The sequence below is a fragment of the Myxocyprinus asiaticus genome, chromosome 21 (genome assembly GCF_019703515.2).
Source record: "Myxocyprinus asiaticus isolate MX2 ecotype Aquarium Trade chromosome 21, UBuf_Myxa_2, whole genome shotgun sequence".
NCBI classification, from domain to species: Eukaryota; Metazoa; Chordata; class Actinopteri; order Cypriniformes; family Catostomidae; genus Myxocyprinus; species Myxocyprinus asiaticus.
In genome coordinates, this window is record NC_059364.1 from 29,060,349 (window position 1) to 29,085,181 (window position 24,833).

Below are 24,833 nucleotides of genomic sequence, written 5' to 3' on the forward strand. Positions count from 1 at the left end.
ACAAACAAATAAATAAATAAAAACAAAAGCAAGACATCCTCACCACAAGGTACACCACACACCATAGGTTTTTAAAGCCCTGCTTCACCAAACGACCACCCTCTCTTTCCCTTTCACTCTCTGCTCCTTCTCATCCATCTCTGTCTTGGTGCCACTTTTTTCATTTTACGTCTGCATTATTTTAATCATGCAATCAAATCAGTCAATACTTTTATCATTCCCGGTGGCTGGGAGCCCTCTATCTTGCTATCACTCTGTTGGGTAATTGCATTGTGACAGGGGATGATGGTGAGCGCCGAGCCTTTCATTTGCAGTGTGGCGTTTATCAGGCGGGGCCATCGCGCTCTGCTGTCACTCCTTACTCAGCTCGCCAGGCCTGCCTGATGCCCTTCATATAACTTTGCACTGCGAAGCCTCTGCCTTTTGTGTTGCTCCACTGTCAGCTCTTTCTCGCCTCTTTTTATACAGTCTTTTTATTCAAGTAGTCGTCTTATTCAGAGTGCTGGTGTAACAGTTGTTTGGAGAGGGCGCAGTGGGCAGAGACAGTAAAAGCGGTGTTGAGATTTGTTATTTTTTGGTTTTGAAAGCAGATACACTGTCAGAATAAAAAGGTACACAGGAACAAAACATATAAATGTACCTTTAGCCTCCTGAGACCTGAGCATGACTTCTGTGTACATTTTGCATTTCCCTTTTTGATTTGTAACTAGTAGGACCTAATAAACATGCAAAAAAAAAAAAAAACTTCTAGAGCAAATAATTTTCCTAAAAATATATGTCAACATATGTGGACAGTAGGACTAAACTGTGAAATTTTAAATAATATCAAGTCATAGAAAGCCAGATTTTTTAAAATCAAATTGTTATTATGTTTTCAGGAGTGTTGGTTATTCATGTTTTTGAGACGTAACAGACAGTACATCAGAAATTAGCATAAATAATTCTGATTCAAAGTAAAGGCCAGCATCATCAAATCACTGTCAACCATGTTAAAATAAAATTATACATTATAAATTCTGAATCTATGTCTGATTTCCATTGTCCCATGTCTGCCAAACATGTTGAGTGGTCCAAACATCTGCAGCCCGAATGAACTTTTGGTCGGATTTTAGGAGTGAATGCACTTAGATGCATAGGAAAGCTATAGGATGCTCCCTATTTAGTGAATGACTTAACCTCCAGTGTGCTGTCTGTCTGCACTGGTCTCAGAACAGTTTGAAATGCAACTTATTTTCATCCTAACTCCATATAAAGCCTCTGAAAGCAACATGTTTCAGCTTTTACTGTGATAATGCACAGTAAATATAGGATTTCTCTTGAAAATATGTGCTAAGGTACACATTAGTGTACATTGTATTTAGTTGTGTGGCGTTTTGCGATGAATCGCTCAGATTTTAAAAATGGCATTTCGTATGAAACTAGAGACTCTAATCTTTTGACTCAAACAGGTTTCAATTAAAAAACGTAATTAGGTTTCTCACCAAATGTAGTTTTGTTGGCGTTTCTCACAAAGACAAACTCCGCTGTGATCAGAGCCATGCTGTTTTGTCACATGACTTGGTGCATCAAAAGTTTAACCCTTCACTGACAGCCAAGAATCTTCTGAACTGAGATCAGTTGGTTTAAATGAATTTAAATTATGCGTTGCATATAGCAAAGCCAAATTACAACATCAGCGCATGTGTACGTGGGGTTGCATGAGGTTAAAAGCACACAATAGGTCCTTAGGTTTCAATTATGTACCCAAACTGAGTTATAAATGTTCTTTCTAAATGAGTTATAACTAGCCTATCTAGAGGGACAAAGGTCCCCTTGAGGTATACCATCCTTTTAAGGTACAGTTCAGTATTTTGTTCTGAGAGTGAATGTATATATCTGTGCTAGGGCTTGCATGACTACTAATTTTTACTAGCTGACTAGTTGTCCAGAATAATAACCAGCTCGTCAGCAAATCAGTGTTTCCATTTTGTAAATCGCTCACAATACGCTGTGCTGCTTCAGAGGTCTTTCCTGTTTCTGGCAAGTCTGACAATGCTGTGTTAACAGAGAGTGTAACAAAGTGTAAACTAGTAACATAACTAATGTACTAATTGACAAGTCGACTATTTTGTACTGATTTTTTGGTGTGATTTCTGATTTATTTAGTCTTTAAATGGACATTTTACTAAAAAAATTAAATTCTGTCATAAGTTACTCACCCTTTTGTTGTTCCAAACACGTATCACTTTCTTTCTTCTGTGGAACACAAAAGGAGATGTTAGGCAAAATGTTTGTCTCAGTCACCAGACTCACCATCACATTCATTGCATCCTATTTCCAAACAATGAAAGTGAATGGTGACTGAGACTAATATTCTGCCTAAAATCTTATTTTGTGTTCCACATACAAAAGAAAGTCATATGAATTTGGAATGGGATGAGGCTGAGTGAATTATAACAGGATTTTTATTTTTGGGTCAATTGTCCCTTTAACCCCCAGAGACCCAAGCATTGACACTGATTATGTATTTTTCTTTTTTTCCCTCCTTGAAAGTATTTTTAGGAAGTCAATGATTATAAAAATCTTCATTTAAAAAAATGTTTTTGTTGTGGGGTTAATTTTGTTTGACTTGGCAAACAATGGCAGTCAGTGGGTTAAATATAGATTTTTAAACATAGACTTTTCTTTGTGATGAATTTTGTGTGACTTCAGCAAGCTGTGACATTCAATATGCAATTTTTCACCAAAACTTTTGTTTTGATACAGTTCAAAGTGTCAGCTACTGATATATTAAGTTTTTGCAGTTATTAATAAAATAAAAAAAGGTATTATTTCATTGTTTTAAACAAACAATAAGAAGGGGACAGGCACTGAAAAAATAAGACCGTTTTAGCAGAAATATCCATCTTGTTCCAGAGTGATGCAGTGTTTTTTGCCCTGTGGCCAAGTGTCAGGTCACGGGGCCTGCACCACCAACTAGCCATATGGGCATCAAGACCAGCAGGCAGCCAACCAGTCACCCAAGAAAAACATGAGAGCCAATGCCAAAACCACAATCCTGTAGGGCACAGGACAGAGGAGAGAGGACGAGCCATTCTTTATCGTGAGGCACGATGAATGATATCTTTCAGAAGCACTAAGTCAAATGTGAGAAAAGGAGAGAGGAATGCAAGTAAAAAAAAGACAAGAGATTGAGTGGGGAGTGGGGGCAGGCGAAGAGGGCGATCCACTGGAGGTCCGTAATGTCACAACACAGGGGTATTGAGTGGGGAGATACGGCCAGGCTGGTCTTGTGAAGGCGAAATCGATAACATGTTAAGCCTGTCCATCGGGAGAGGCTACTACAAACTACTATACACTACACACAGCCAGAGTCTAAGCCACTGGTGTGTGTGTGTGTGTGTGTGTGTGTGTGTGTGTGTGTGTGTGACAAGAGAAAGAAAGCAGTCGCATATGCATGCCTGTGTGTTTGAAAGCTTTTGATGAAGTTAGCCTATTGGGCTACATTTGTTTATGGCCACTGAGGTAGAAATGTCAATGTGTGCTGGCCGATTTCATGTTGCTTACAATATGCCCATGTTAGATTACCCATGCTGATGGAAATTGCCCATTTGCCTGTGATTATCTGTCTGTGTGAGCATACTGTTTGTCATTTTTGTGTTCAGTTTTGACTTACCATAAGCCCAGCAAGACATGTCATCCCTCCACCCAGTTCACACACCGAGGAGCCCCTGTTAGACAGAGAGAAAGAGAGTTTGACATTACAGCAATAAGCACAGTACCTAAAACCCCCTTTACCCGTGGTAAAATCAGTGTAATGCAAGGACTTGTGTGGATTATTGCTTTTATAAAATGGAGGCAACAGCAATATGATTGTTGTATATGATGAATAATATGATGAAGCATTATATTTATTAATATAAAAATTATCGAAATAAACAATTTAGAAGAATTGGCCAAGTAATACTGTTCATTAGTCAAACTGTAGACTGTTTGGTTGCCAAACAATGTAGCAACTAGCATTTGCCAGTTTAAACTGAAGTACATGAGTATTAGAGCATAGAGTGAAGTTTGCCAGCTGAAATAGTGAAAAAAAATAAAAAAATAAAAAAATAAAAAGAGGACAATGTGAGAGATTTGGAGAGACAAGAGAGAGATAAAGCGGGACACAGAGAGAGACTGCTGTTGTGTCTTCACAATAATGCTAATTAAGTTGCCTGTGTAGGGGGATGCCATTGATTTGAATGCAATTCCACTGTGCTCATTGATCTCAACCTTCCTCTCCCTCCTTCTCTCTGCATGTGAGGGTGGATATGCGTTAATTAAAAGGAAGCGCAATTGTCCTTTTTCCTGCTGCAAATGTGGATTTGTGGTGCAGCAGGAACAGGAAGTTAATTAAACTTCCTTTACACTGATCACTGTTCTGATTTAGCATGATACAGTGATGGTATCCAATGGTAACATTATGGTATTTTGAGTGGGGCTCAAGAGTCCACTTGTGAAAATGCTTCTGTTTTGCAATTTTTCTAATTTTTTATCATTACAAATTATATTATCAGCATAACAATTTGAGCGAATTTGAACTATGTCTTAATGCGTTTGGGCTAAATGGACTCTGTTGAATACAAGCTTACACAAAACCTGATGATCCATGTTACTCAGCATAATTTGAGAATGTTAAAGAGCATCTTGAGTGCTTCAATGGAAGTAAGTAAATCTGACCTTTTGTACAAAGGAGTTAATAATAGTCAATGAAAGTGTCAGAAATATTCCAGAATTTCAAATATTTCTTAGGGGCCATTTAGACTGGACAAGTTTTTGTGCTAAAGAAATCCAAGAAGCAAGAAAATGTTTACAACTCTCAGCCACACTAGAATGGCGGTTTCCTCCACTGAAAATGTAGGGTTTCGAAAATGCTTTCCATTAATGCATACTTTGGAAAAAAACGATGTTAGGCAACTGAAAACAGTTTTCAAACTTAAATAGATTAGTGTGGATGTGGCCAAAAAGTTGAAGAAATTTTTTACTTGACCTAAGCCAGGGTTGAAATAAACCCCTTAAAGGTGGAGTAAGCGATTCCTGAGAAAGACTGTTGATATTTGAACTCAACAGCCAAACAAACACATCCCTCCCTTCAGTGCTCCTTCAGAAGCTCCGCCTCCCAAATTCATGCATGCAAATTGCCAATGCGGTGTGATCGCAATAGTGTTGTGTGGATTGGTCCGATCCACTTTGTTTATTTTCCCATTTACAGAGCGAGGGCTCTGTACAAACACCTGATTTATTTTCAGCGTACACACAGAATGGACAGCTAGCGGACTGTGAAGAGATATTCACGGAATTTGACAAAAAGTGTATTGGATTAAAATGACTTACTCCACCTTTAAGTTAAGAAAACGTCATGGTTGCTTGTGTAACCTCCATTCCCTGATGGAGGGAACGAGATGTTGTGTCGATGTAGTGACACTAGGGGTCACTCTTGGGAGCTCGAGACACCTCTGGTCTTTTGATAAAAGGCCAATGAAAATTGGCGAGTGGTATTTGCATGCCACTCCCCCGGACATACAGGTATAAAAGGAGCTGGTATGCAACCACTCATTCAGGTTTTATGCTGAGGAGCCGAAGGTCTGGCCATTTCAGCGGATAGTTCAGCGTTGTGGCAGGAGGGACACAACGTCTCATTCCCTCCATCAGGGAACGGAGGTTGCAAAAGTAACCATGATGTTCCCTATCTGTCACTCACTCGACGTTGTGTCAATGTAGTGACACTAGGGGTCCCTATACGAAACGCCACAATTGGCTGAACTGTGTTATGTGAACTGGCGGTGTGTGGTGGGCAGACTACTGTGTGCCTCATAGCCAGCACACCAGGTCAACACGTAACCTCCCCCAACATAGTTATGAGTGTCGAACAGCCCTTTGGGGACAAGTCGACTACCCAAAAGATAGAGACAGGCTTAACCCAATCGTGGCCTCTTTTCCCCTTCCCTTTTTTCCACTCCCTAAAAAAGAAGGGGGATTATCCAACTGGGCCACCAGGTCTAGTCGGGGGGTGTCCCTCCCAAGGGGAAGACACCACAGAGACCACACCTCACCCAAAGAGAGGGGGGGATATTTAAGTGGAAGAATATGTCACATGGTCTTTCCAACCATGTGGAGAGTCTTCAAGGTAGATCCTACCCAATGGGGGAGGAGTTATTACAAACATGGAGACTGGGGCAGAGGGGCTCTGGGCAGTCTTCAAGGAGAGTGCCTTAAGCTCGGCTGACTGCAAAGGCTCAAAGGGGGCTCTCTGTAGACCCTGAAGAACTACAGAGAGGTCCCATGAGGGAACGAGGCGCGGTCTGGAGGGGTTCAGCCTCCTGGCGCCTCTTAGGAACCTGAAGATCAGGTCGTGCTTCCCTAAAGACTTACCGTCGACTGCGTCGTGGTGTGCTGCTATGGCGGCAACATACACCTTCAAGGTGGAAGGGGACAGCCTCCCTTCCAACCTCTCCTGCAGGAAGGAAAGCATCGATCCAACTGCGCATCTCTGGGGGTCTTCCCGTCAGGAAGAACACCACTTAGTGAACAGATGCCACTTAAAGGCATACAAGCGCCACATAGAGGGGGCCCTAGCCTGAGTGATCGTGTCTACCATTGCAGGTGGTAGACCGCTTAGGTCTTCCATGTCCCGTCCAGGGGCCAGACATGGAGATTCCAGAGGTCTGGTCACGGGTGCCAGAGGGTACCCCGTCCCTGAGAAAGAAGGTCCTTCCTCAGGGGAATTCGCCGGGGGAGGGGGCTGTCGCGAGGAGTGTGAGGTCCGAGAACCACGTCTGGGTGGGCCAGTAGGGTGCAACCAGGACGACCTGCTCCTCGTCCTCCCTGACCTTGCACAGGGTCTGTGCAAGTGGGCTCACTAGGGGAAACGCATATTTGCGTAGGCCAGGGGGCCAGCTGTGTGTCAGCACGTCTATGCCGAGGGGAGCCTCGGTGAGGGCGTACCAGAGTGGGCAGTGGGAGGATTCTTGGGAGGCGAACAGGTCCACCTGTGCCCGTCTGAATCGACTCCAAATCAGCTGGACCACCTGAGGGTGGAGTCTCCACTCTACCCTGAGGGTAACCTGCCGTGACAGTGCGTCCGCTGTAGTGTTGAGGTTGCCCGGGATGTGAGTGGCTCGCAGCGACTTGATGTGCTGCTGACACCAGAGGAGGAGACGGCGGGTGAGTTGTGACATACAACAAGAGCGCAGACCGCCTTGGCAATTGACATATGCTTCCGTTGCCATGTTGTCTGTCCAAACTAACACGTGCTTGCCCTGGATCAACGGCCAAAACCCCTGCAGGGCGAGCAGAATTGCCAACAACTCGAGGCAGTTGATGTGCCAATGCAGTCGCGGGCCCGTCCACAGGCCCATTGCAAACAGCGCCCCAGCCTGTCTTGGAGGCGTCTGTCGTGACCACGACACACCTGGAGACCAGTTCTAGAGGAACACCTGCCCGTAGAAATGAGAGGTCGGGCCAAGGGCTGAAAAGACGGTGACAGACCGGCGTGATGACTACGTGATGTGTTCTCTCGGGACTCGAGTCTGGAGCCAGTGCAGAAGCAGCCTCATATGCCTCAATCCCAGCGGGGTGGCCACCGGCGAGGATGCCATATGCCCCAGGAGCCTCTGAAAAAGTTTCAGTGGAACCACTGTTTTCTGTTTGAATGCCTTCAAACAGGCCAGCACTGACTGGGCACGCTCATTCGTAAGGTGCGCTGTCAAGGAGACTGAGTCCAACTCTAAACCGAGAAAAGAGATGCTCTGAACCGGGAGGAGCTTGCTCTTTTCCCAGTTGACCTGAAGCTCTAGTCGGCTGAGGTGTGAGAGCACCAGGTCCCTGTGTGCGCACAACATGTCTCAAGAGTGAGCTAGGATTAGCCAGTCGTCGAGATAGTTTGCATGCAAATGCCCACCTCCCTTAACAGGGCAAGGGCAGCCTCTGTGACCTTCATGAAGATGCGAGGAGACAGGGACAGGCCAAAAGGGAGGACTTTGTACTGATACGCCTGACCCTCGAATGCAAACCGCAGGAAGGGTCTGTGTCGAGGAAGGATCGAGACGTGGAAGCACGCGTCCTTCAGGTCTACCGCCGCAAACCAATCTTGATGCCGGACACTCGCCAGAATGTGTTTTTGCGTCAGCATCTTGAACGGGAGTCTGTGTAAGGCCCGGTTCAGTACTCGTAGGTCCAAGATTGGCCGCAACCCACTGCCTTTTTTCGGTACGATGAAGTAGGGGCTGTAAAACCCCTTCTTCATCTCGGCTGGAGGGACAGGTTCTATCGCGCCCTTCTGTAGGAGGGTAGGGATCTCCGCACGCAAAGTAGGAGCGTTTTCGTTCTTGACCAAGGTGAAGTGAATACTGCTGAACCTGGGTGGGTGCCTGGCGAACTGAATCGCGTAGCCGAGTCAGACAGTCCGGATCAGCCATCTCGACGGATTGTAAAGCGCAAGCCACGCGTCCAAGTTCCGCGCAAGGGGGACCAAGGGGACAATGTCGTCGGACGTACCGGCAGGTGGGGCCTCGCGGCGGGGCGGTGCTCGAGGTGCCACACCACGTTGTGGCCGTGCTGAGTCTAGGGACATCGAAGCACTTACCTGGCTCCTTGTGACCACCCCCGGAACAGCCTGGACAGGGGAGGAAGAGGCCTGTCCTCGTAACCCGTGGAGACTGCCACATCGGGGGTGGCTGTGTGCCACAGCTGGGCGCTCAGCCAATCCTGCAAGAAAAAACCCGTGGACGGTAGTCGTGATGACGACCGTGCACACCGGGTATGTGACCCAGGGAGGAAGGAAACCGCTCTTTTGCTGAACTGTTGTGTACCGCAGCCACTTGGGCATGCAGCGAAATCAAACAAAAAGGCAACAAAAGATTTTCTGCTCGGCCCTCCACCGGGGGATGGAGTGGTCTTACCAGCTCCAGGTGAGTGGGTTCCTTCGTCCCTGGGTCGCCCGTCTCAGGGGCGCTTTGACGACCTCCGTGGGTTCTTAGGTGCTGACTGTGAGACGGGTGGCATCTGCTTCCTGCGGTGGGCTCCATGTCGGGGCCAGGCCGAAGGGGCAGGCTGCGGCAGAGCCAGTGCAGTCACCGCAGGGGGACGCCCTTGGCGACAAGCAGACGGGGTGCGGGATCTTGAGCCACGCCGGGGCAGGATGTGCTGGATTGCCTCCGTCTGCTGCTTCACCACCCAGAACAGCTGGGCAAAGTCCTCGACGGTGTCGCCTAATAGGCCAGCCTGGGAAATGGGGGCAGCAAGAAACCGTGTCTTGTCGGCCTCACCCATCTCGACCAGGTTGAGCCAAAGGTGGCGCTCCTGGACCACTAGTGTGGCCATCGTCCACCCTAGAGACCGCGCCGTGACCTTCGTCGCTCGGAGAGCGCGGTTGGTCGCCAAGCGCAGTTCCTGCATCAAATCTGGGGCGGAACTACCCTCGTGCAGTTCTTTCAACGCCTTGGCTTGGTGGACCTACCCTCGTGCACTTCTGGGAAGAATGGCACTGGAGCGGGGCGTGGCTGGTTTGAGCGGGGGTTCAGGGGAGAGTGGAGGGTTCCACTCTAACCCGACGCTCGCGGCCGCCCAGGAAAGCATGTCCGTCATTTCGGCATAGGCCTGTGACTGGGCAATAGTCCCCGAGGGGGGAAGCCCAGCTGAGGCTTCTGCGTCCGACTGGACAAGCCTGCTCTCCAATGCTGCGCTCGAGAGCTCATCATTTTCGCGGGCTCCGAACAAGAAGCCAGACTCGCCGGCGAACTCATCCGGAAGCCCGATTGGGGCAGACGAGCGTGCTGGGAAATGGGAGGTCTGTGGGGGGATACTTGGCGGAGGCGATCCCATTGGGGTCCCCAAATCGACCCCAGTGCTAGCTGCGCTGGCCTCATACCCGTAGGTAGAAGGACCGAAGCGGGGAGCCGCTGGGGTTTCTTGCTTTCTTACGAAAGCAAGCCGCGACCACAACGTTGCCATGGTCATGTTCTCGCAATGAGAACATGAGCCATCCACAAATGCTGCCTCCGTGTGGGTCGCGTCCAAACACGAAAGACAGAGATCATGACCATCCGAAGTTGAGAGATAACGACCGCAACCAGGAATAACACACAATCGGAAAGACATCTTTAAAAAGACGTGTCTTTAAAAAGACGTTCCGTGTGTGCCGCACTTTTAGAGAAATATATACTCTTTTAGAGGAAAAAAGCTCTTTCAGAAAATATACTCTCTTGTTTTCTGCCGAAGCGCCTAGGGGCGTTCTCTGCAGTGCACCAGTGCAGAGGAGGGAGAAGCCACTGAAATGCGCCGTCAGATCCAGCAGAGGTGAATGAACAGTAGAATTCAGCTCAATGAGCATGACCGTTCACAATGAGCATGAGTGGTTGCATACCAGCTCCATTTATACCCATATGTCTGGGGGAGTGGCATGCAAATACCACTCGCCAATTTTCATTGGCCTTTTATCAAAAGACCAGAGGTGTCTCAGGCTCCCAAGAGTGACCCCTAGTGTCACTACATCGACACAACGTCGAGTTAGTGACAGATAGGGAACCCTTAATATATTACCTTTAATATACACTCATTGAGCACTTTATTAGGAACATCTGTACACCTACTTATTCATGCGATTATCTTATCAGCCAATCATGTGGCAGCAGTGCAATTCAAATACGGGTCAGAAGCTTCAGTTAATGTTTACATCAACCATCAGAATGGGGGAAAAATGTGATCTCAGTGATTTCGACCGTGCCAAGTTTGTTGGTGCCAGACAGGCTGGTTTTTCTGTAAAGTATTTCTGTACTGCTGATCTCCTGGGAAATGGTGCCAAAAACAAAAAAAATCCAGTGACCGTTCTGCAGACAGGAAAACCTTGTTGATGAGAGAGATCAACGGAGAATGACCAGACTGGTTCGAGCTGACAGAAAGGCTACGGTAAGTCAGATAACCACTCTGTAGAATTGTAGTGAGCAGTAACATCTCAGAATGCACAACATGTCGAACCTTGAGGCCTAAAGGCCACGTCGGGTACTTTATAACGACCAGAGTGTTTTAATAAAGTGCTCAGTGAGTCTATATTATAATTATAAGTGTATTATCACTAAGTTTTTTCTCGCAATTCGGGCCCATGCATCTTAAAAAACATGCCGCGAAATGCAGAAAAACAGCGAGACGGCACAATGGTCAAAAATGTCCATCTCGTGCATGTTACATAGAATAACAACTGAAAATCAGCAGAGCTGGATGCAAAAATATGTTTGGTGTGAATGACCCCATTCATTTTACCTCAAAAGTTTTTTTTAACTTTATATTTTTCAGAATCCTCAATTTTTTTCCAGTTTTAAATTAGTTTTTGAATCACAGATATTCAATGTGGTCTCAGGTTTTACAGAATAATCTACACCGATAACCGATAACACCGATAACTATTTAACTATTGGCAATCGGAAATAATCAACGCTATAGTTCCCAATATTTTTATTTTTAATTCTGCCGTTGGAACTCCTTGGTTCTACACTGTAAATCATGGTGTTTGCTGTTTCACATGACTAGGCTAGGCAGAGAGACAGACACTTCAGAAGCTGATTGACAGAGAAAAGCCAAGGTATGTATATAGTTCAGGTTATTATTAAAGATAGTCATAATATAATAAATTAATCATTTAAGACATCCAAAATTTAATAGTAGGTGGTTTGATAATTCATTCAACTAATTGCTGCACTGGAGAACTACCTTGCTGACAAGATGGAGAGGATGCTAACATTAGCTGTTCAAATGGTTAGAACAATGCTACAAAGCGAAAGATGGAAGCTGCTTTTCTTTCATCTTAATTTGCCGTTTTGAATAAAAAAAAAATGTACTTATGAATTTGTGCAGATCCGATGAATTTTTATTTTTGGGTGGTTGAAGGGCGTCCTATTTGTTACAGTGAGGTTATAAACATGAGCGCGCAAAAGAAGTTTCGTTGCCAAGTAGATAAATATGATATATGATGCTGAAATGAGTTTTTGCTTTTGCTTGGCCGATCGCTTGCATCAGAAGACAAAGTGCGAGCATAGTACATTGTGTAAATGCACCCGCATAGGAACAGAAAGTTTTCCATTTTATATATATATATATATATATATATATATATATATATATATATATATATATATATATATATATTTTATTTATTTATTTATTTTTTATTAAAAAGTTTTCCAAAGTGTTCTCAGTTCTGACAAAATAAACTTCTGTCCAAGCTTCCCATAACTTTATAGTTCTGTGCAAAAGAAACGAAAGAGCGCAGTAAAATATATAAATCTGAAATATAAATCTGATATTCATAAGAAGGCACATTGTTATATAAAATATACAATGTGTTCATGGGAGGGCACATGGATATATAATATATACTGTACAGTGCCATTCTAAAATTATAAATAAAATAAAAGATGACCTGAGTTGATTTGATTTCTATCCCCTTTTCTCTCTCCCTTTCTTGTAAATCATTCATAAATTTTATATGACAATAAAATAAAAACATTGTCAGTATTGAGCAATATTACCATACTGTAGCTATTTAGCTTTCTTAGGCAGTATTTTTATTTTTTTGTTATTGTTGAAAAACAAACACATTTGTCCTGTAATATTTTAATTAATATTCTCATCAGTTTCAAATGGCAAAGAAGGTACCAGTGTGGGAGTACTTTTTTGAAGTATCACCAGGGAAAGCACAAAGTCAAATCTGTTATGAAATAATCAACATGACTTACGAAATACTCAACATGGGGGCATGTTAATTTTTTTTATAAAGTTCAGCACTATTTACACTGAGTGGAAAGTTTTCATTCATACTATGGATTTAAAAAACTATTGGCCGATTAATTGGCTATTGGCCTGTTTTCCCACCTTATTTATGAGTATGGACAAAACCCAATATCAGTCCACATCTAATGGAACCCCACTGTATCATGGTACAGAATGATTACCATAATCATATACCATGGTATTTCCATGGCACTCCAGGGAATTTCAAAAAATATTATGGTATAATAATGGTAGCATACCCCCCACCCACCCCCCCAGAGGTCAGTGAGCAGGGCCTTGGATATTGTCTAAAACACACACAGACATGCACACTTTATATAGATAGACCTACACCAACAGAACAGAATAATTCATATGAAACGTAATTCATATAGTTCACACAGTAAGGAATAGAATAAGAGAGCCTTTACAAAAGACTATAATTTGCATAGAATGTATTGGTGTTTGTCATACACAAAATATACAGTAGAGAGTCCTTATAGATGAAAAGCAATCCAGAGCCACATGCAAGAACTGCCCCCTCTCTCTAACACATACACACGTTGGCAGTTTGACTTCATCATTTTGCCTGTCATTTCTTTGCTCCGTGATAACAGTCTCCATGTGTTTGTCTGCTCTCAGCCCCGTGATCCGACACCTTCCATTGACAGAGAAACGGAGTGGAACATGAAGAGAGAGCGATTGTTGTATGAGGGAGTGCAATTAAAAATTAATGCGCACAAAACTGCTAGTATGAGCCGCAGAGGGGACAAAGCCCCAGTGACAGGTAGCTATTTGGCTGTACATTTGGCTAGTGGAAAGAAAGGCAAAAAAACCAGAGGGATGAAGAGAAAAGATAGGCGCTCACTGCAAATTGACTTTTTTTGTTCTCCTTTATCCTTCTCTTTTTCTCTTTTTGGTGAGTGCCTGATAACAGGTCTGGAAGCGAGAGGGTGACAGTCCTTGATGACATACAGGAACAAGTGCATGCATCGATACACATACACCCAAGCACAAACATACATACTACACGCACACTACATGCAAATTTTCTTTAGATTTTTTTTATTTAGAGGTATGAATATGGACAAAAGCAATACACAAACCAAACCATCCACAGGTCTTAAAGTGATAATTCACTGTCTTGCTATTTTAATCACACTCATGTTGTGTCCAAGCTGTTCTCTTCCATATAATGAAAGTGAATGGGTTCTAAAAAGGACAAAAAAGCACTATAAAATTATTATAAAAGTAGTGCATATGACTTCAAGTGTTCTGAAGCCATTTGATAGCTTTGTGTGAGGAATAGAAAAAAGTTGTTATTCTCTGATATTCTCTGAATATTCTTGCTTGACACCCGTGATTACTATTCACTTTCATTGTCTGGAAAAGAGCATTTTGGACATTCTGCTATAAATAAGTAATTTTCTGTTGAAGAAATTCATACAAGTCTTGAAAGACATGGGTCTGAGTAAACATTTTTAATTTTTGGGTGGACTATGCCTTTAAAATCCTCCTTACAAACACACACACACACACACACAAACACACTCCAGCATAAACACTGGCCCAAGGGCGCAAAACCCTGCTCTGTCTCTATATGTCCAGTTGACCTTCAGCTTGGTGCTGTGTGATCGATAAGCCTCTCTTCCCTTCTTTGCCTCTTGAATGTAAAAACAGGAAATCAAAGGCTTGTATACTGCCTTGAGTGCAAATCAAAAAGTGCCCCTTGCCTTTCTGTCATATGGCCAAAGTGAAAGAGAGAGCTAAAGAGAGAGAGAGAGAGAGAGAGAGAGAGAGAGAGAGAGAGAGAGGGAGAGGGAGAGAGAGAGAGGGCTCACGTAAACATGTGACGTTTCTTCAGGCAATAGTAGGCCATCACCTCTTCAGAGGGCCAGACACCTGAAAGAGAACGAAAGAAGATGGAGGTCAACATTCAGCTAGTTAGTCATTCCATGTTGTTAATCATGCACATTTAATCCCACACTTCCTTGCATAAAGAGTGAGAGGAATGTTTTGATAGATACATGAACAGATCACATAAATGAGAATATTCAAGAATATTAATAATAGTTCCATAACATTATGAATTATGAAAACTAAGGACAACTGATTCACATTATTACAGTGGTTCTCAACTGGTGGGTTGTGACTAAAAAATGGGTTGCAGGTCTGTTTCACTGCGTGTTGAGAGTAAAAGTTTGGTTTAGCTCGTGTCAAAAGACGAGATCCACAGATCCATATGTCATTGAATAATGTCTCTTTTAATACCATTTCTGTTTTTACAGTCAGTTTAAAAAAATTTAAAATAAATAAACATTTAATTCTAATCACACATGGATACGCTAAAGAAACCACGCACGTCTTTTCTCTTTATATGCCCTTACTGGCCGATGTCGTTGGTCTTAAAGAGAAAGTACTGATTAAGCACGAGCTCTACATATCAATGTAAATACTTGTAAATAGTAGAAATTATGCAAGTAAACAATAAGTATTTTACAAAAATGTAAATGCAACATAATATATGCAATTTCAAGACATAAATTGATGGAATAGACTGACTTTGAAAATTTTTCAGAAGCTAAAGTTACCAATTTGATGAAAAACTAATCATAAAATATGATTTGTAAAATTTATATTTTTGATTTGTACCTAGAAGTGTTGCCTAGAAGGTTCATTTATAATTAAGAGCGTTAGCTGAGAAATAATTTATTTTATATGTAAGCAAAATGGACATTGTAACAGAAATGTACCCATATGAATCGATATCGAATCGAAAGCTTGTAAATAGTAATTGAATCGAATTGGGAAATCTGTATCAATACCTAGCCCTAAATAAAATGCAACTAACCATATAATCGTGCATAATTAGAATAGCAAAATAAACAGCCTTATCAACTTTTACAAAGGTGGTGAAAACAGCTCCTATATCTACAGTATCCATTATTGATGATGTCAAAGGCCTTACCTCCAATTAAACTCTACAAATTCATCCATTACTTAATAGAAGCTAGCCAAATTAGGCAGATGCCAACATGGGCAGGTTGCATGACATACTCTCATCCTCAAAACCATGAACAAATATACACAAATTAAAAGAAAATAGGATGCAGCACACATTAAATACGGGTTCACTTGCGGCAAGGACAAACTATGTTAACAATGTGTTCTGTTTGATTAATTACTGCAGATATTTTTGTTTACTTTTGCACAATTTTGGTACTATGTTGGGTCGCTACTTGATGTTCAATGTAAAATCTTGTGTAAAAACCACTGCTTTTTTACCCACACAAGGATCCTACAAGCCTACTTGATAACCTTCATACAGTATGATGCAACATAAAGACAATTTCTCACTCTCTTTTACACAGGCGGTTTCTCTCTATTCAGAGAAAGAACAGCATCTGCTCGCTAGAACTTGCATCCAACACACACACACACAGACACACACAAGATTCTGGCTACTTAGACTTGTAAGCTGTGCACAGAGTGAGTGGGGGTCCAGCGAACGATTATCACAAGAAGCAGGCTGGTGGTCTTATCACCCACTGTCAGCCTCTGCTCCTTCTGCTAGCTCCAGCAAGAACCATAAAGCTGCTATTGTCTCTCAGACACACACATGCACATACACGGCACACATGCAGCTGAGGAAAATAGTCATTTCAATAAATTTAGGCCCCTGAGCCATCTGTCTTTGATGGGAGCTCTTATGTGTTTGGATTTGTGTGCGTAACTTCACTTTTTAACATATCTACATGTAGAACAATTTGTGAAGTGTTTTCATTTATTTTACAGTTTTAGAACTAAGAAGAGATAAAATTATGATTTGGTACTTTCGTGTGGTTATGTTTTCTGTCAGTACATGTGTGCATACAAGAACTACGGAAATACAGAGTTAGTAAAAGATGGATGGGGGGGGGGGGGTTAGAAAATGTGTGTGTGTGCATTTGTTAGAGGAGTCGATATAATAAGCAGCTTATGACCTGCCTTTCAGAAAGGCCTGTTTAGGCCCGTCTTCCTCAACCTCTCTGCACCATCAGTTTGAGATTAACTCACCCAAGCAAGATTTAATAATGTCTATTGATAAAATGTCAACATATGCCTCTGCTATTAAAAAATAGGCAGCACCTGCTTGGTATTCCACTTGCAGATGAAGCATCTGACATTTTTAGAGGCTAGTGTAAGATTTATCACAAGGATTTTAGCTACACAGAAAAGAATGACACTTAGAGGTCGTCACAACAACTTCTAGGCTCATCCAGGCGGCCCCACTGACCATTTCACTCGATTCTCTGTAATCTCTGAAGTTTATGTTTTCTCTATGACTGAGACTGAGGATTAAAAAATCCAATATCTATGACTTTGAATGATGGGCTAAATCTTATTGCCTTGCAGTAATAATCTAAAACTGTACTCAAGTAAAGTGTAACATTGGCTTGTGGTTTCTTAAGATTTGAAGCTTAATTTTATACAACTAGATACTGTATGTGTTTCTCTGCTTCCTCAAGCATTAACTATAGAAACGTGCATTGTACATTAGCATTACAAACATCAAAGATCATTTTTGAAGAAAGTGTCTGAGGTTTCTCAAATATACTCCATTTAGGTGCAAATGGCTTAATGACATTCTCATAAATCAGACGTTTTTAAAAATGACATTTTAAATGGATTGATTCAGCAATTGTATGAAATGGTGAGATAACATAGGTGCTGCTTCATAAGGGCAGGATTTTTTCTGCTTTTAGAGGTTTTTCAATAATGATACAATGAGATATAATTAAAGCAATAGGTGGATTTCTTCCGCTTCTTTCTCCATGGGTAGACCATGAAGAAATAGACCATTCCTTGTTATTCAATATAAGTACATACACTATATCATTGCAAAATGGTTTATTTGTGGCAAACTTGCAGCTATTTGCAGCAAAGGTTCCTATACTTTTGTAAATTCTACATAATGCATACTGTTAATTCCTCAGAATATTTCATCTCTTGTTGAAACATATAAGCTAATAACAAATAAGAAAAGACTTCAGTGTTTACATGCACACAACGTGTAAGGTCGTATAAACCTTTCTGTACAATAAAACTATATAGTTAAGTGGCTGTCAAGATCAGAAAGGCAAAAAAAAAAAAAAAAAAAAAAAAAAACAGCATTAAAGTACCCTAAAAGTAGTCAACACGACTCTTGCTATAAAGTCCAAATCTTCCGAAGCATCCATATGGTTGCTTTGTGTGAGTACAAGACATAAATTTAAGTCATTTGAGAATCTTTTTTGGAGCTTGACAGCCCATGGTCACTTTCATTGTACTGAAAATAGTACACTGCAATATTTCTCCTTTTGTGTTCCACAGAAGAAAGTCAGTCATGTGGTTTTAGACTGTCATGAAGGTGAGTAAATAATGACAGAACTTTCATTTTTGGATGAACCTTACCCTTTAAACTGGGTTCTTTTATTGAGGAAAGGTCATTAACCGCTTAAGCGAAAAACCTAGATTGTTCAGAAGAGACAGCCATGTGTGTATCAGTGTGTTTTTCTATGTCCAGGGGTCAAGATGCACTTGAGGATATGAAGAACACATAAGGTGATAGCAGATTAAACCTCTTCCTGGGGATAATGCAATCACTTCTAACCATCAATTACCAAATGAGACACAGAACCGTCTCTGCCACTCTCTCTATCTTCAAACCTTCTTTCTTTCTGTTTCACTTCTTCCCTCAAATTTTGATCTAAAAAGTGCTGTTAAACAAAAAAATTGATACGCAGCACTGGATAGCATCTCATTATGCTAGCTCAATACAGAAACATACTAGGCATTTAGTTTTGAAGTTTTAGCTACATTGCTCTAAGATGAACTTAATCATAAAAAGGACAAGGACATAAAGACACTGCAGAAAATACATTTATTGCTATTTTCCAAAACGTTATGGCCCAAATAAATGTAAGCGTAGCGTAGTTCTAGCAGGAAGACTTGCAGCTGTACATCATCACGCTATTATCTAGGTAGCTCCTGAACAAATCATGTATCAACCTTTGCTTTATAAGTCTGCTTACAATCTATCACTTTGCTGTTTCAATGTGCCAACATGGCAACCTCCTCCTCTCCACTGCCACCAGTTGTGTCCTGTCCTGCACAGGGGTAGGCTCCTCGCCCCTGCCTCCTATCTCCGGCAGGATCTGATGGTTCGAGTAGCAATTTCATCGGACTGGCAGACGGGGCTTATGCAAAAAAAAAAAAAAAAAAAAAAAAACTTTATATTCCTGTTTCATATTATTCATCAAATAAATATTATGCCAATTTTACTTAAGTCTGCAAGTCTTTCTGATAGAATTGTTTTTTTTTTTCAAGACATTCTTCAAAAAATGCTGCCATGCAATATGAAAAAGAATGCATATTGACCTCAGTATTTGCATGGACCACCTTTTAAATATTTTGGCCCATTCACTCATTGCTCCTAGTCTCAGCCTCTCAAATGTTGGTATCCCCCAGATACTTTTAGATTTAAAGGTAAAGTGTGTAATTTCTGTATCACTAGCTGCACCAAAGGGAATTGCAATCACTTTGTTTGAGAGACCTGAACATTGGGGTGAGTTTGGGGCGGGACTACCTGTTTGATCAAACAACAGAAGACTGTGGTTGAAATTTGTAAAAACTGTCATTATTTTTGCAATTCTGATTGGTGTTGTTAGTAGTACAGAAATTGTTTGCTGTCCTCCTCCAAACAGCATAAGTGTAGGTGAACTCTTGATCTTGTGAACTTTGGAAAAGTGCAGTGCCTGGCTAATCCCAGTGGCAAGGCCAGACACTAATCATATGAGCTGGGATGAGACGCGCAGATGCCGCCCGACACTTACTTACGCACATAGTACTCGTAGTACTCTAATTTGTTTGTTAGCATGTTTGTAGAGACCCTTGACACTATGGGTTTAAACAGGAGCAAAGAACAGGAGCTTATGAAGCAACTAACAAACAGGCAGCTTATGACAGCACTCTATGTGTTGTTAGATATTGAGGTTGTGATCAGTCCCATATCATATGCTCCCATGACATAAACTCTCATCTATAAATTGACGACCTATAATAAATTAATCATAGATAATTACACAAAAAATAAATAAATAAGAGACAAGAAGCAGATACACATATGCATACTTCCCTGACAAAGTATGCAAAAAGCAGTAAGCAGCAAATAAGCAGAACGTCCGAAAACTCAGTGTAACAATTAAGAAGGTAAGGAGGAAGCTGGGACCAGCTTGACAAACACATAGACATTTAATGACACTTTGCAGTGTACAAAGAAACAAAAACAGGTACTGCTTTTCAGCCAGCTGTGTCAAATCATAAAAACATTCAGACACGCAGACAAGATTCGTAGATCTCTCTCCCATCTGCCGCTGTCTCTTCTCCTTAAATACTCCCCCCTCCCCTCACTGGAACGCGAGTCCGGTGTGGTGTCCAGGTGGAAGTCATTCGCCACTTATCTTCCCGGCCTCACTCTGCCCAGACACCACTCGGCTCCGCCCTGCTCACCACACTCAGTATTCACAATACATAGGCGAACAATATCAGGATGATGCACTGCATGTGCTGAGATTGTAAGGTGTGCTTCCAGTGGATTCTTTGCTATCTCAACAGGGCCAAAAAAAATAAAAATAAACACATGTCAAAGGACATTGTCAACATGGCAGATGTAGTATGTGGGAATGTATTTATGCTACACCTGCATACATACAGAACATTCTTCATCAATGGTTGAGAAGTAGAGGATGAAGAAAACAGTACAGGTATCCGGACGCAGTCAGCCTCCAAGAAACAAAACAGAGAATGTTGTGAGCGTGTTTATAATTGTGCGTTCCCTCCTCCCTCTTAGGATCCCAGCTGGCCCTGAGCTTTCTCCAGATGATCTCCACATTACCACCAGACTCTGATAATTCCTAAGCCTCCTCCATTTCAGATCCAATAACGGATAAGAACGAATTTCAGCATGATCAACTGCAATCTGTTCCCTCAATCCGCTACTTTACTCCCACTCAGGATTACTGAACACACTCACACTCACTCACTCACACACACACACACACAAATGCACACACACACACACATTCACTCACTCTCCGTACATCCGTAGATAACCAAAGTCACTGCAAGGCATCTCACAGAGGACGAGGAAAGTTGGGGTGCAAAGCAATCAGAGGTGTAATCTTGTCTCCAACACAGAGTACAGTCTTTCTTAGAGGCTGTTCAGGGTGTGTTCTTGTGTCTTTATGTGCTATATTTTAATTGTTGTCTGTGTCAGGGCCATTGCCAGAGATGGACAACTGGGAACATTGTTCCGGTTCCTGTGATGATGTGGGTCTTTAAATTACCTTAAAAAAAAATCAAAGGTCTGAGGGCCCACTCTTATAATTTAGTCCCAGGACCCATAAATTAAATTTCCAGCCCTGGCATACAGTATATAAATGCACCATATGGACGTCCTTTACCGTTGCAGAGTGTCTTGCTGTTTTTTTCAGCGCCTCACGCAATAAGCTGCCCCTTTTTAAGAAACACTTTTAAAAACCTGTCTTGAGTCATCTGCGTTCAATTCCAATCTGCTATGTCTCGCTATCTTGAACGCTCTGTTCACATTCTATACGCTTAATCTTTTACAACACAAACCTACACAAGCATTCATAGACAGCCCCCCCCCCCCCCCCCCACCACCAGCAATTTTCACTGTGCACAGCAATCAACAAAAAAAGGAAGCTTCTAAGTAACCACACAGCTCCACACCAAAATGACAGAATAGAAGGGAAAAATCCTTTCCGTCTTGCCCGGCTGCGAACACAAGTGTGTTTTCAAAGCTGCAACATTGTGCCTCGGGTAGATAAGGCCACCCTCCCCTCTTGGTAAACAACTTTTTTGGATTAGGGATGACGGTGTATAATGAGGGGAGGAGAGCTGTCGCTGCATTGTCACTGGCGCGCAGGGGACAGGGCAACTCTTTGCTCTGCTATTTATCCGGTGGTCTGATAGCTTACTTATCTGTGAGAGAAAATGCCAAAGCTGGTGGAATCTCATCTTCGCAGCGGCGCGGGGCTGACGGCAGACTAATAGATATATCAGCACGTGGGTGCGAGGCTATGCCGGTCAGATGAGCGGGTGCAGGCCGCAGCTGATTGATTAGCATAGGCTGGAACGACACGGCCCGTTGAAAACCCCAGATTACAGCCGCCGCATGAGCCTAAATTGCCTACCTCTCTCTGCTGCACCGAGGGAACAGGGACCTGCCAAATTACAGCCCTGTCACCTGAACAAGGTCTGTTTGGAGAATGTTAATGCATATAAACAATTAAAGCAAGAGGGAGAGAAATGATAGGGATGAATATATATATTTAGAGAGAGAGAGAGAGAGAGAGAGAGAGAGAGACAGAGAGAGAGAGAGAGAGAGAGAGAGAGAGAGAGTGGAACAGTTAGGTGAGGAAAAAAAGGAGGTGAAGAGACAGGTGATGAGATACTGTAAATGTGCTTGCTGACAAAAACATCTCACATTCATGTTAAAGACAACACACAGACCTTCCCTTTGTGAAAAATGAATTGTTTTAGTTCATGTGGGTAATTAACATTGAGTGTTTTCTGAGGTATAATGACCAGCCGCCATGGACAAAAGGCCTTTGAACAAGAATGATCACATCTGTAAACACTAGTGAAAATATTTATTAATGCATCGAAAGTCTGAAAAAAGTCCTCTCAACCGCACAGATGGTAGCCCAATCACTTTAACGCAATTCATGTCAACAGTGTTGGGTGTAAATTAATTACAAAGTAATCAATTACTGTAATCTAATTAGCAAATAATATTTCACATTTTTGTAATCTGATCTAAGTTAATGACTATCAGTTAAGTTAATTACTTTACTTGGGTTACACATATTTCTAAAATAATATATATATAGAATAGCCTACATTCTTAAAACAAATGATATTATAATATGTACATCTGTTTGCATTTTATGAAAGCTGAAGGGTGTGCGCCCCCTAAAGAGTCAATAAATATTAGGGATGTCCCGATATAATTTTTTTGAGAACGAGTACCGATACTTCCTTCTTGGTACTTGCCGATACGATACATGCTTTTCTTGGTTTATTATCTGAATTCCATATCAACACTTTCTTTCAATTTTATTATCAAAATGGTGTTGTAACAGTTCAAGGAGGAGGTGGGAACCGGCTGAACAGTAAACAAAGTTTAATCAGAAAATCAACATAAAACAAACATTAACATAAACATAAGGAAACACATGCAATGCAGCCGCATGCGTCTCTCTCTCTCTCTCTCTCTATCGAATTGGCGCCTCTGGCACCCCTTTATCTCACTCTCTCGCTGATCAGCTGATTCAGTGCTGGCCGTGCACCATCACAGCCCGGCCACGCCGTCCTCCTCATCACATTCCTCCCTGATTCAGGCCAGGCCCCACTGCTCTGACTACCCTCCCCCCCCCCATCTCTGGAGGGGAGACGCTGTCCTTCCGACCGTTCTGTCAGCCGGTGGTCCACCCCACCTCCTGTGAACCTGGGGGAGAGACAAGGGGAGGCGTGGAGAGAAGGAAAGGGACGCCAGCTCGCTCCTCCCCTGGAGGACGGCAGCGAGTCCTCCGGCCCCAGTGGACGGAACCGCTCCTCCCCTTCTTCGGCAGATGGCAGCGGTTCCTCCGGCTCTCGGCAGCGACCCCTTCGTCCCCAGGCAGACAGCCGCGGCTGCTCCCCTGGCGGATGGCAACGGCGAGGACTCCACGACAGCGCATCCCTCCTCCCACCCGGGTTTCGGCACCACTGTAACAGTTCAAGATCGGGCAAGGAGGAGGTGGGAACCGGCTGAACAGTAAACATAAAGTTTAATCAGAAACTTAACATAAAACAAACAAATATAAGGACACACATGCAACGCGGCTGTGTGCGTCTCTCTCTCTCGAACTGGTGCCTCCGGCTCCACTTTATCTCGCTCTCTTGCTGATCAGCTGATTCAGCGCCGGCCGTGCACAGCCTGGCCACACCCTCCTCCTTGTAAAAGGTGTCTAAATAAATTAATTCATTAAAATTTTTATCTAATAAAAATAGAACAATTAATTTTTAAAATAATATTTTCTTATTTTTTATCAAATTAATTGCTTTTATACAAATCCTCACAGCACAAACCAAAATACAACATTGGAGATTTTTTGTCAAATAATTTCAAAGTGCTGCATAACAGAGCATCACAGATGTGAGATATCACTTAATTATAATACACTTATTATCAGTTTATTATTATTAGTATTAGTATAAGTAGCTTTACAGTGAACATTACATAACTATACTGTAGTGATATATTTCTGTTGTACTTCTTTCTATCGAAATTGAGCTTTTATTTGGTGAAAGCTTTTATTATTGAGTGAACCCCTTTCCGTTTCTGTGTTTTTGACAGTAGCTTTTCTCTTCCTGAAAGGCAGGTAGCTTCATGACCCATTGTGATTATTAAACTGCAAAAGCTCCTATTTAATTAAATAAATATGTAGTCTGTATGTGGCTCATGATACAAAGTGAATTAGCACTCTGCTCGCTGTCATCTACAACAAACAGAGCATGCAATGTTAATGTTGGTGTTCTCCGTGTATGAGCCAAGGAGCGCTAAATGATCAGCCGCCGTCAACACACACCATCTCAACACATTCACTTTGAAGTGCGCAGCACATGAAAACTATGTATTTATCTCATTAAATCACTGCCATTACGGTTTAATAATTAGACAAGGACATAATGTGATTTTAATTTGTGCTGAATGTTTATGGAATGACATGCATACGTCAGATGCAGAGGCGGATCTACTGGGGTGGCAAATAAGAAAAGGCACTGCCACCCCATCTTCCACCCGAGTATAAGTATACAAATGTATAAAATCTAAATGTAAGATGTTGACATTGTGTAGGGTTTATTCATGTCGAACTGCTTCAACTCTCATCGGACGCACAAATGACTACACAGACTGATCGTGTGATTGATTACAGTGGCAGCCAATCACGTGAAAGTATATC

At 42.4% G+C, this 24,833-nt stretch overlaps 1 protein-coding gene across 3 annotated transcripts in view; it reads right to left on the minus strand.

Moving 5' to 3' along the window:
• LOC127412244 (calmodulin-lysine N-methyltransferase-like) overlaps positions 1–24,833 on the minus strand; it is a 185,104-nt gene that overhangs the window by 50,689 nt on the left and 109,582 nt on the right. For all 3 annotated transcript variants that reach the window (XM_051648466.1, XM_051648468.1, XM_051648467.1), the window contains 2 exons: positions 14,625–14,685; positions 3,656–3,710 (listed from right to left, as the gene is read on the minus strand). In XM_051648466.1, coding sequence (XP_051504426.1) covers positions 3,656–3,710; positions 14,625–14,685 — 116 coding nt within the window. The remainder of the gene's footprint in view (positions 1–3,655; positions 3,711–14,624; positions 14,686–24,833) is intronic.